The 12,287-nt window shown below is 39.7% G+C and overlaps 1 protein-coding gene across 2 annotated transcripts in view; it reads left to right on the forward strand.

Moving 5' to 3' along the window:
* The first annotated feature begins 611 nt into the window (after positions 1-611).
* hyls1 (HYLS1 centriolar and ciliogenesis associated) overlaps positions 612-12,287 on the forward strand; it is a 29,372-nt gene continuing 17,696 nt past the window's right edge. The window contains exons 1-6 of one of the 2 annotated variants that reach the window (XM_085980180.1): positions 612-1,950; positions 2,715-2,816; positions 5,487-5,578; positions 7,400-7,653; positions 8,848-8,906; positions 9,316-9,621. In XM_085980180.1, the coding sequence (XP_085836306.1) occupies positions 1,851-1,950; positions 2,715-2,816; positions 5,487-5,578; positions 7,400-7,653; positions 8,848-8,906; positions 9,316-9,621 (913 nt within the window). In that variant the 5' untranslated portion in view covers positions 612-1,850. The remainder of the gene's footprint in view (positions 1,951-2,714; positions 2,817-5,486; positions 5,579-7,399; positions 7,654-8,847; positions 8,907-9,315; positions 9,622-12,287) is intronic. The other variant, XM_085980179.1, reaches the window with a different exon arrangement.

Raw genomic sequence — 12,287 nt, forward strand, 5'->3', positions numbered from 1 at the left:
GGCCCCGTGGAATTCCAATCTGGGGCCTGGTCCAGCTGCCGGCGCGCAGTGCTTGCGTATCCCAGGGGCGCAGTTAGTTCGCTGTGTCCCCTGAGATCATGTGGGCCGTGGGGAGCCAATCGGAGCACGGAATGCTCCATTCATAAGTCTGACAGGAAGTGCTGTCAAGACTTATAAATACTACGGCCCCAAAATAGCACTAAATCTTCAAATAATTTTTTTTTAAATCACATTTTTAAAATAAACTATAAATTAAATTTAAATTTTTGAAAAAAATAATTTTACATTCTAACGGGGCTAAAAATAAACTTACCTTGCTTTAAAGTATTTAAAAATAATAAACCTGTGGAAAATGTTTTAATTTTAATTAATTCACCACTTACCTTGTAAAAAGCAGGCCTTATGCCTGCTTTTTACCTAAATTCTGCAGGCTTACTCTCCCGGAGAAACCTGTTTTTTTAAAAAAAACCTAAGTTTGATGTGCACGCGCAGCCTCCCCTGCGCACGCGTTCGACCTCTGAACCCCTTCGTTCAGAGGAACAGAAGCGCCAGTTTCCCGCGCATGTGCAGTGCATGCAGGAAACCGACACTTCCATCGGGCCTACGGGTGATTACCCCGTGCGTACTCACCCGTGGAGACCCGAATTTCTGGGCCAATGTTTCCACTTGTGGGAAATGCAAAACTAGGAACCATCAATACAAGATAGTTACTAATAAATCCAATAAGGAGAAACTTCTTTACTCACGAGTGGTTAGAATTTGGAACTTGCTACCACAGGAAGTAGTTGAGGAAAATGACTTGGATGCTTTCAAAATGAAACTAGATGAGTACATGAGAAAAAAGGGGATAGATATGCCGAAAGGCTGAGATGAGGTAGATGGAATGCGAGGAGATTCGTGTGGCCTATAAACACCAGTACAGACCATCTGTGCTGTATTTTCTATGTACAAGCAACCTGCAAACTTCCAGAAGTAAAGGAGTGTTACACTGTTGAAAACGCCGTCTTTTGGAATCTTCTATCACCTTCCTGATGATAAAATGATAGTAAAAGATTGCACAGCACTGTAAAGGGAGTGCTCTTGACGCGTTGACCATCATTTATCCCTCAACCAGCAACACTGAAGCAACTCACTCGCTTGCTTGCTGTCTGTGACACCTTGCTGTGTGTAAATTGGCTGCAGTGTTTGCCTACACACTTGAAAAGTAATTCATTTGTCGTCATCTAATCGGCATTTCATCTCTTTTCAAGCTTGGTATTCAAGGGGGGAAGTCAGTCATACATATTGACAATTATGCCTTCAGCTGACACTTGCCTGCAGATGGCGATGTCGGTGGAGCCGCCGGCTTAGGTTGGTGCGTCTGTTGACGTTAGTTTTTTTTAACGGTCGCTGCTGTTTGAACAGTTGGAACGTTCCCGCGAGTTGGGCCGCGCGAGGAAACCGTTTAACAATAATAAAAAGAACCCGCAGAGAAAGAAAGGCCGGGGGAGAGCGGAGGGGGAGGCACCACCACCACTCCGCACGGTCAGTGGGTCTTAAAGCCTCCCCTGTCAGAGCTGTTGGCTTATCCGCAGGGCGGTCGGTGCAGCAGTCAAGGCATTTAAACTGGGTTTAATGATTTAAAGGCAGGGGAGTGGGCGAGTCAGCTTTCTCCCACCCTAGGGTGCGCCTGATGCAGCTTCTTGTGGAGCCCTGGCTACTGGAAAGGTCTTCTGACCGAGAACAAGAATTTTAAATTACGATTTTTTTAAACTTTTTTTTATTTATGAGTATGGCACAGCCATTCTGAAAGAACCTCAATAAAATGCTGTAAATACTAAAAGAAAGCCATATTGTTGTTTTCTTCAGCAATGGCAGGACTGGACTTTACAGATGAAGATGTTAAAGAGCAGTTGCAACTGTTGGGCTACCACAATGTCCCACAACATCAACTTCGAGAGTTCAGAAAAGGTAAGAAGCAGCACCACACCAAGCAGTGGTTGTAGAAAATAGCCGTTTATTTCCATGAGGGGGCTATTTACGCCTTACTCAGAAATTCGCTACTGATGGATGGGCTTTTAATTTTAATCCTTTCCTGAAGATGGAGATACACGATGGGCTATTGTAACCCTTACAATCGTGCGACCTTGATCAAGTGGCCACTCCCAAGTGTAGTTGGACTATTTTTAACTGTGACCGTTCCTGTTCAAACCAGGGTGAAGAAGTGGGACAGGTGGAGGTAAGGAAGAAGATACTCATCTCACTGCCTGACCCTAAGATTAAGCACTGTGCAGTGCATCGTGTGAGAGTGGAATTGTGAAGCTCTTAACACCTATCAGGAACTCCAATTTAATTAAAAAAAAGCTGCATGAGTTGAAGCACAAGCTATGATTGATTGTTCCTTGGTTCCCTCCGATCCCCGCACCCAGGAACATCATCTGGTGCTGAGACATACCTTTAGTGGCCTGGCTTGCTCTAAATTAAAGCCTACATCATCTGGTTAGTAAGTCAGGGCTGTAATAGTTATTTCTATGTGGGTGCAAACTGCAGTCCTTTTTAGTATTCACAATTTAATTTAGTTAGTGTTCTCACTCCAACTGGAAATCATAAATCTTCATGAAAAGAAAATGAAGTTGTAGTTCAGTTCAAAACCTTGATTTAAGGATGCATTGCTGTAACTCTCCAAACAAAATCTGTGCTAGGACTAAATGCAATGACACTTTCTGTTCTTTCAGATCTGGAGGAGCTCATCAAGCATGAGCGTTCAAAGAGTGAAAGCTCCAGTAAAGCCAGTGATACAACGGAGTCACGAGGCAGTATAAAGTCCTCGAACTATGGTATGGCTAGTTATGCTTTGTGTGAGCATTTGTGATAAAACAGCTCTTGTGTGTGGGCAATACAGCAAGTGAAATGTAATCAATGAAGGATAAAAGAGGAAGAAAAATATTGTCCCTTACAATGTTGGTTTATTAAACCTGGACTGAAATTTTGTGTGGGACTGTCAAATGTTGGGAGGCATTCTTCAAGTCATCAAAGTTCCTGGCTATAGGAGTGAATAGAATTTATGGGAAGATTACAAACATTAAGCTTAGTATTGGAGCATTTCAAGAGAATAGGAGTTTAGATTTTTGACGGTCATGGCACTGTACAACATTAATCCAGTCGTTTTGCAGAAGGGGGTCACAGTTAAGTACTTGAGATGACAAACAGAATGTGTGCACTTTCTGAATGCAACATCCAGTAATTTGGAGCAGCCACCATTTTAATCATCAGGCTCAAAATTATGGGGGTTAATTTTAACCTAACCCATCCGTCGGTAAACTGACTGGATCGGATTGGCTGCCCGCCCAATTTTACTTTCCATTGACTGTTAGCCTTTTCTTTACCTATACTCCTTCAATCTCATTGGTCCATACATGCATAGGCCAAACTGGCGAATGGTCGACCTCTTGCTTCATGTTTCTCTCTGCCCATTCTTGGCCTATTTAGTTGTTTGATGTTGCCTGTATCAGGATTGAGTGCTGTTGTCACTTGGCTGTCAAGCAAATGAATGCTGCTGATGAGATGGTAGCTATTTATATCCATGAAACAAATGCGAGATCTCCTTTGAAACTTTACTTTAATAATATTGATTACCTTGGATTGTGATAATTAAAGTGAAAGCTGCCCCAAACTATTGGAGGTTGCACTAAACTGCATTCAGAAAATGACATGAAGGGCCCTTCTGTTAGTCAGCTGGTCTTGTTGCATGCATATTTTCAGAGAGGTACTGGACAAAGGATCATAGAATCATAAAGCACAGAAGGAAGCCATTTGGCCCATCGTGCCTGTGCACGGTCTTTGAAAGAGCTATCCTATTCCCACACCCTTGCTCTTTCCCCATAGCCCTGCATTTTTTTTTTCTCCCTTCAAGTGTTTATCCAATTCTCTTTTGAACGTTACTATTGAATCTGCTTCCATTCCACCATCCTTTCAGACAATGCATTCCAGATCATAACAACTAGTTGCTTAAAAAAAATTCTCCTCATCTCACCAATTTGGTTTTTTGCCAACTACCTTAAATCCGTGTCCCCTGGTAACCGACCCTCCTGCTAGTAGAAAAAGTTTCTCCTTATTTACTCTATCAAAACCCCTCATAATTTTGAACACCTCTATTAAATCTCCCCTTAACTTTCTTTGCTCTGAGGAGAACAATCCCAGCTTCTCTAGTCTCTCCACATAACTGAAGTCTTTCATCCCTGGTACCATCCTAGTAAGTCTCCTCTGCATCTCTCTAATGTCTTGACATCCGTCCTAAAGTGTGGTGCCCAGATTAGGACACAATACTCCAGCTGAGGCCTAAACCAGTGATTTATAAACGTTTAGCATAACTTGCTTAGTTTTGTACACTATGTTTATATTTATAAAGCCAAGAATCCCATGTGCTTTGTTAACAGCCTTCTCAACGTGTCCTGCCATTTTCAAATATTTGTGTACTTCTACCTCCAGGCAATGTTCCCGCTAGGCCGCGCAGTCATCTGCAAGATCCCCCTCACCGGCTTTCTATTGTAGATACCGCATATGCGCAAAAATTTGAATGGGCCAAGCAGCAGGTAGTGCCGCTTACAGGGGACGTTGCCCCCAGATCTCTGTTCTTGCACCCCCTTTAAAATTGTACCATTTAGTTTACATTGTCTTTCCTCATTCTTTCTTCCAAAATGCATCACTTCACACATCTCTGCATTAAATTTTATCTGTCATGTGTCTGCCTATTTCATCAGTTTATGTCCTCTTGATGTCTGCTACTATTCTCCTCACTATTTACTACATTTCCAAGTTTCGTGTCCTCTGCGACCTGTGAAATTATGTCCTTTATACCCAAATCCAGCTCATTAATATATATCAAAAAGAGCAGTGGTCTTCATTCTTACCCCTTTGGGACACCACTGTATACTTCCCTCCAGTCTGGAAAACAATTGTTCACCACTACTCTTTGCTTTCTGTCCCTTAGCCAATTCCGCATCATATATGGGTGAATATGCTGGTTTGAATTAACCAATAGAATAGTAATTCATATAAATGAAATGTAAAAATGATAAGATCGATGATGGAATTACTGATTGATACGTGGCACCTACACAGGGTACTGTCAAATCAATACAGAAGCCATGCTAAGATATAAGGATAAAGGTTACTGAGAAAGTAACCATGAAGCCAAGTGGAAGACAGACGCAATTAGTTATCTAAATCGTTTACATGAAAAACTTGATGTTTCTTATACGGAAAACTGTTATGACTTTGCTCATATGTTAAATGGCTGGTCACTTGCAGAATTTTTTTGTCTTCCACAAACATATCCCTCTATGTGAAAAGTTTATCTCTTGTGACTGATTAATTCATTTACAATACTTTTGATAGATTAGTATGTATAAGAATTTATTCTGTTCAAATACAATAAATAATAAATATTTGTAGAGAGCAGGATGCTATATTTAAAAGATTGTTTTAGTCTCCGGTTTCCTATTAAGTTTCACAGGTGAGAAGTAGCTCCATACATCAGCCCCTTGCAGCAACCCAAACTACAACTCGACAAGAGTTCAACTCAGAAAAAGAAAATCGGGTTAGTTGATTTTTGTTTGCTAGAAACACAATAGAGAGAACAGTAGAGACAGAGGATGCAGCTAAAGGTTTACAAAAGGATTTAGGTTGCTTGGTCAGACAAATTGAATATTAAGTTTATGAGTATAGGTCAATAAATACAGATTACAAATATACAGTGAATGGAATAAACTTATTCCTGGGAGAGCTCTTGAGTAATAGTAGACATATCACTTTCATTTTACCTGTCGATGTGGCGAATGAGTGGAAGTCTCCAGAGGTTATATTAAGGCTTTACAATGCACCGGTCAAACAACATTTAGGCCCGTAATTTGCGGTCAGTGGTGAAGAAAAGCCGCACGCTGCTGGCCCCAAAGTAAGCTCCCCACAAAGATCTTGCGATCTCTGTGGCAAGAAGTTCGGCTTTTCCGACGTTCAGTTGAGATCCGTGTAAGTTAATTTGGATCCCCTAGTGCGAGCTGCTGTGACATCAACAAGCTGTCAAAGCAGGTAATCACAATGCAGAATTCTCACAGACCGGGGACCAGGAAGTGAATATGGTCATAGAGTCATAGAGTTTTACAGCACAGAAAGAGGCCCTTCGGCCCATCGTGTCTGCGCCGCCCATCCATCCCTTTTATTCTGACTTTTTAAAAATGTTAGGGAGAGTAAAACAAAGATTGGGGCTCTCACATGGGGAAAAGGTAAACCTGAAATAAAGATGAACAGACCTAAAAAATGTTTTAAAAAATTACTTAAAAATTGTAATTTTTATTAAAATGGATAAATTTGATACTCCACAAAATTTAAAATTAGATTTGCAGGGCCATAACATGTATTTACAACAACAACAGCTTGTATTTATTTAGCAGTCAATACGCTGTTAAAACCCCAGTTACACCTAATCCAAAAGGGTCTAACCTTTAATGGGGTATTTAACAGCGATATTACCGTGGAAAAGCTGAAGTTTTCGTCAGTTTCACTGAGTCCTTGATTACACTGATTGTCGGCTATGTGGGGTGAGTGGCCAATGTCGGAGCAGTGAATGACTGACCACAGCTTCAGGATTTCCGCATTAGGATGTACTTGCGCTAAATCCTGAAGTTGCGGTCAGTTTTGTTATTACCCACCGCAAATTCTGGGCCAATGACTATTGTGTTCAGCATTGCCACAAATAATATGTATGCACATAAAGGATACAGGGAATAACAACGCAGCTGATCGCAAATATAAAGGGGATGACCTATGAGGAAAGAGCAGAGAAGTTTAAACTTTATAGTCTAGAAAGAAGGCAGTTAAGGGAGGACCTCCATGATTAATTTAAAATATATGGTACAGCTAACGTAAGCCCAGATTAGTGCTTCAAAGTGACTAGAAAACAAACGAGAATGAATGGAAAAGTGAATTTTACAACAGATGTATTTATCCACTTGGGTTGATAAATGCTTGGAATAATCTACCAGGTAGAGTAGTAAAGGCAAGAACATTGGGGCTGCAATGGGAGATTTAGGGACTGGAGCTATAAACTTCAATGAACAGAATCGTTTATTATTGTCCCTGTGGAGAGCCTGGCACTCTTAATGATTAAGACAGTGAGTAATTGACCCTAAAGAGAAGTGCAAAATCTTAAACTTATTTTGCTCATCAATAATTATGGATATAAATATATGGGAAAAGTTAGGTATGAACCTAGCAACACTAACTGTCTACCTGAGTCAGCTTGTTGAGGTTATCTCCTGAGGCCTGTATTAATAATCCAGAGAACATGAGTTCAGTGCCTTGCTAATAAAATTGTGTAAAAACTGCCTTTTTTAATTGGTGCATTCTTCTCTCCTATTTGTAGTCTTCATATAGGAGGGGGATTGAGACTTTTTATGGTCATCCTACAGCATTTCACCAGTGTGACGCATATAGCAGATATTCGGTAGCCCCAAATTGTTTTAGATGTACATCAGCACCATCTAGGCTAATTCTTCAGAACAGCCCAGATCAGGAGAGTAATAGCAGTCAAGTGCAGTCTGAGAACAGCAGCTCATGCAGTCCTGAAGCACCATCTGAAAGCAACAGAAAACCGATTATCCGGAGAAAAGTATTGCGGTATGTAAAATGAAAATTAGCTTTTTGGTGAGGTTAGAAGATTTGTGAAAACTGAATGTATTACAGATCTATATATCAGTTTGCTGAATTTAAATGAACTTGATGATTAAAAAATTTTGTAGCCCCAAATTCACAATTTACTGTATTATTTAAATTGTTTAATTTGAATTATTGATCAGTTTGAGAGCAAAAATGATTTTGCATGATCAGGAATAGACTAATTCAATTAGCAACTTTTTCAGTGATGTTGAAATAATCATATGAATCCTGAATTTCCATGGTAACTTTCAAAATATCTTAAGTAGACTAATTTCACCTGTAAAGTTTGAGTACTGAACAATGTAAAGTGGAACTATGGAATATATGAAACCACAGTACATTTCTCTGTTCACAATATTCCACAGACAAAATCAGAAACTTGTTACATTTCATTTTCATAGCTGAAATGTTCTTGGAATTCTCAGAATTAAATAGCTGTGATACAAATGTGGAGCTTGTCAGGATTTTGTTTTTTTTATAAGCGGCAGATGAAATGGCCAAATAAGTTTTCTTAACACAGTTACATATTTATCAGATTTTGACTGCAGCATTAATTTTATTTACTGGTCAGGGATTTTCTCCTCTTTGACCTCCCCCACAAATTATTGCTAAGCCATGCACCTTCAATCATTGTGGGATAGGAAGATGGCCTGTTCTGCAATGGCTTGCAGTGCTCACAAGTAGTGGGGTGACTGCCTGTTTCTCTTCCCAGCACCATGACTGCAGCTGATTATGTTTCTGATGATAGAAACAGAAGTTCTAAATACCATATGCAGAATGTATTAGAGTTTAAATGACGACTGTTCTGTTTTTTTTCCCCCCCGAAACCATTTATAGGATCCACATTGGATTTCTGAATGGTGCATTAATACAATGTATAACAGGGAATTGACACCTTTTGTCCCAATCACAGCTACATTTGGTTAACTGTAAAGAACATTTTTAAATCTAGAAAGCAAGTGAAATAGTAGCACCCAAATCTGTTAATTTGGAGTGAACCTTATGATCATAAAGGAAGCAGTGTTGATATTGGAAGCTGATCAATTTCTCACGTTTTGAACCCAGTATCCAGTACTGCCAATTTGCATGCCGCATGGTTAGACACAAAGACCACTACTTTTGCATTTAGAAAGTTAATTGATCTATATTTTGCAGGAAGAAGAATGGACAATTGCATGTTTATGATGAATCGACAATCAGTGAGACTGACTCTGGTAAATATAATGGGCTGGTTATTTGTCACTCCTTGTTGCATACTTCATGCGTATAAGCCATTTCTAGTTATTGAAGTACAGCTTATTCCATTAGGCAGATTGGCCGAAATGAGATTTGGTTATCTGTTCAGGTATTGGCTCTGCAGTAATTAAATGCTGCTTCAAGTCATTGTGCCCTAAGCCTCTTACCTTACTATTCTCTTCATGAAAGAGTTATTAAGCCTCTCCATCTGCTGAAATGTATTGCTGGTGAATTGTTAGTTGTTGGAGAACTGTAGAAAACTAGATTGTCTAGTAGTTAATTGAGTAATCATGTATAAATCAATGCATGATCACTCACTGAAGAGTGGCAATGATGATGAAGAAGAAAAATCATCATCCTTGTTTTGTTCTGACCAGTTGAGTCAAGAGGACTCCGAACAACCCACAGTAAATGTTAAAAAGTCTCAGGCCTTGGGAGTTTTTGAAGAAAAGAACTTCTCAGACCACCTGACTGGAACTGATATTTTGAGTCAAAGCAAGGACAATTCACAGGAACAAACCAACAGTGATTTACCCAATTCTTTCAACCAGAGGCCTCTGCTTACACTGGATAGCATAAAAAGTGATGGGTCGTCTAATACAGATACAGTCAGCCAGCATAGCAGTAGAAATGGATCTTCTAACTGCATTTCAGTAATAGATGATCTCGACAAACCACAAGAGGAAATTTTTGGTAAGAGCTAATGTTTGGAGGGGGGTGGGGGGTTGAAGATTTGTCTGCTTCTTGCTTGTGTATTCTTAAGTTTTGTTTGAGTATGCAGGAAATGATATGTTCAGAGCTCTTTGATCATCTTTAGAATGATATGTGCTTGCTTTGTTTTTAAGTAGACATTTGTGGTAAAAGAAAAGTGAGACAGGAAGCCCTATGCTTTACAATCACATGGTCACAGGTTTGCACCCCTACTGTATTCCTGCTGCTGCCCTGGCTGAGATCATGTAACTTGGGGATTAAACTGGGAACCTGTGTGGCTAGATTCCGTTTTTTTTGTTAATTTTGTGCTTATCAATATGAGGGTCGTTTAGAGCTAGGGAACGGAACATTTTCATTTTGGCTACCTAGAAATAGCATCAAGCACTCCCAGGTCACACATGAAATGTTTAGATGCAGAGTAAAGCACCCTCTACCTCAGCTCCAACCTCCAGAAAAAAACTCCCTAGTGCAGAAAAGCACAACCTTTTTGAGCGGGGGTACAGGATCCATGTGATAACAACTAATGAGTGGGTTACATGTGATTACACAAAAATGCAGTTCCCCATATGCAATACATCCAAGCCTCCAACACAAAGCATATCCAAATTCCATAGGAATTTCTAGACGAGAAAAGATCAAGATCCACCTAGTTCACTTTCTACAATTCTGGTAGTCACATAACTCAATAATCAAGTTGTTGACTAATCGTGACAATCAATCTCAATTAATCTACAACAGACCCAAACGTGAGGCGAGGAAAATCCCCAGTAGTGGAAAGCTTTGGAAACCATAGGTCCAATGTCATCTGTTCTTCCCAAGCATGCTACACTTGCAATATGTCATGTCTCAAATTACTCATATGCTGTATTTGATAATATTTTCTGATAGAAAGCTATCTAATTTGTATTTGAATGAATCAACACTGTCTGCTTCCACCGTCTCCCTAAAGTGCTTGTTCTATGGGTTTTCCACTTGCTCACTGAAATAACCTTTCCGCAGATTAGTTTTGAATTTACCCCCCTTCAAGTTCAGGCCGTGTCTTCTGGTTCCACAAGGATCAGTGCTAGAGGTTGACTGTTATTCATAATTTACATTAATGATCTGGACTTAGGAATAAGTAATTCAATATCAAAATTTGCAGATGATCCCAAAGTGGGAGTTATAGCTAACACTTGAGGAAAAATGCAACATAATGCAAGACGACATTAGTAAAATTGCAGACTGGGCAGTTAAGCGGCAAATGAACTTTAACATAGATAAATGTGAGGTGATGCGCTTTGGTAGGAAAAACAGAAACATCACCGACACCTTAGAAAAATAAGAAACTATGGGGTAAAAGAACAAAGGGATCTAGGGATACAGGTGAACAAATCATTAAAAGCAGCATAGCAGGTCAGCAAAGCAATTCAAAATGTTAACAAAGCACTGGGATTTATTTCTAGGGGTATAGAATTCAAAAGTGGTGAAGTTATGTTAAACTTGTATAGGACCCTGGTCAGGCCGCACTTGGAACTGTAGACTAGTCAGCTTAACATCAGCGATAAGAAAGTTACTTGAATCTGTGCACAGTTCTGGTCTCCATACTATAAAAAGTATATAGAAACATTGGAGAACATGCAAAAAAGATTTACAAGGATGGTACCAGAACTGAGCGATTACAGCTATCAGGGAAAGATTGAACGGGTTGGGGCATTTTCTTTTAGAAAAGAGAAGGCTTGGAGGTGACCCGATAGAGCTCTTTAAAATTATGAATGGGCTGGACAGGGTAGATGTGGAGAGAATGTTCCCACTTGTGGGAGAATCCAAAACTAGGGGCCATCAACACAAGATAGTTACTAATAAATCCAACAGGGAAATGAGAAATTTCTTTACTCAGAGTGATCAGAATGTGGAAGTAGTTGAGACAAATTGCTTAGATGCTTTCAAAAGGAAACTAAATGAGTACATGAGAGAAAAGGGAATAGAAACATATGCTGAAAGGCTGAGATGAGGTAGATGGAATAGGAGGAGTCTTGTGTGGAGAATAAACACCAGCACAGATTAGTTTGGCCGAATGGTCTGTTTCTTATGCTGTATATTCTATGTAACAAAGACATGGATGTGGGTTTCAGCAGCAGATGAGCTGAGGTAGGGGTGGTGTATTATAAGCCAGCTATTTAGTCTGCATGTATAACATCTTGTTTTTGAGTATTCTTGTATGAGTACCAAGTATGGTTGTGCTGTGATAGAGACAAAAGGGCAATAAAGCAAATTATGTAAGACCTGAAAGTTTATTGCATCGTTCAATAGGTTTATGTTTTTAACTTTCTTTGAACAATGGTTTATTCTATATTCTGGGTCACTGAAGATGTGGGACCAGCTTTGATGAAGCTGTAAACTGGAGAACCCACTTTCACAGTACACAACATTCAGGACTCCAAAGAAATATTTTAAAATATAATCTATTTTCAAATACAGACTTCTCTGGGGACAGATGTGTACTTTTTTTTGTACCAACCCTATTCGGAAGCAAGAGCTTGGATATAATAGAAGAGAGGCAGTTCAGGACTGCCAATGTGTGTTTCTTCGTACATCGCAGTTGATGGTGACAAACTTTTGAGGTTTCACAGTGTAAAGAAGGCATGCTGCAACTTTTCCTGATCCTTTTT

The sequence above is a fragment of the Somniosus microcephalus genome, chromosome 3 (assembly GCF_052327205.1).
Source record: "Somniosus microcephalus isolate GS21.2 chromosome 3, FLI_Smic_1.0, whole genome shotgun sequence".
NCBI lineage: Eukaryota > Metazoa > Chordata > Chondrichthyes > Squaliformes > Somniosidae > Somniosus > Somniosus microcephalus.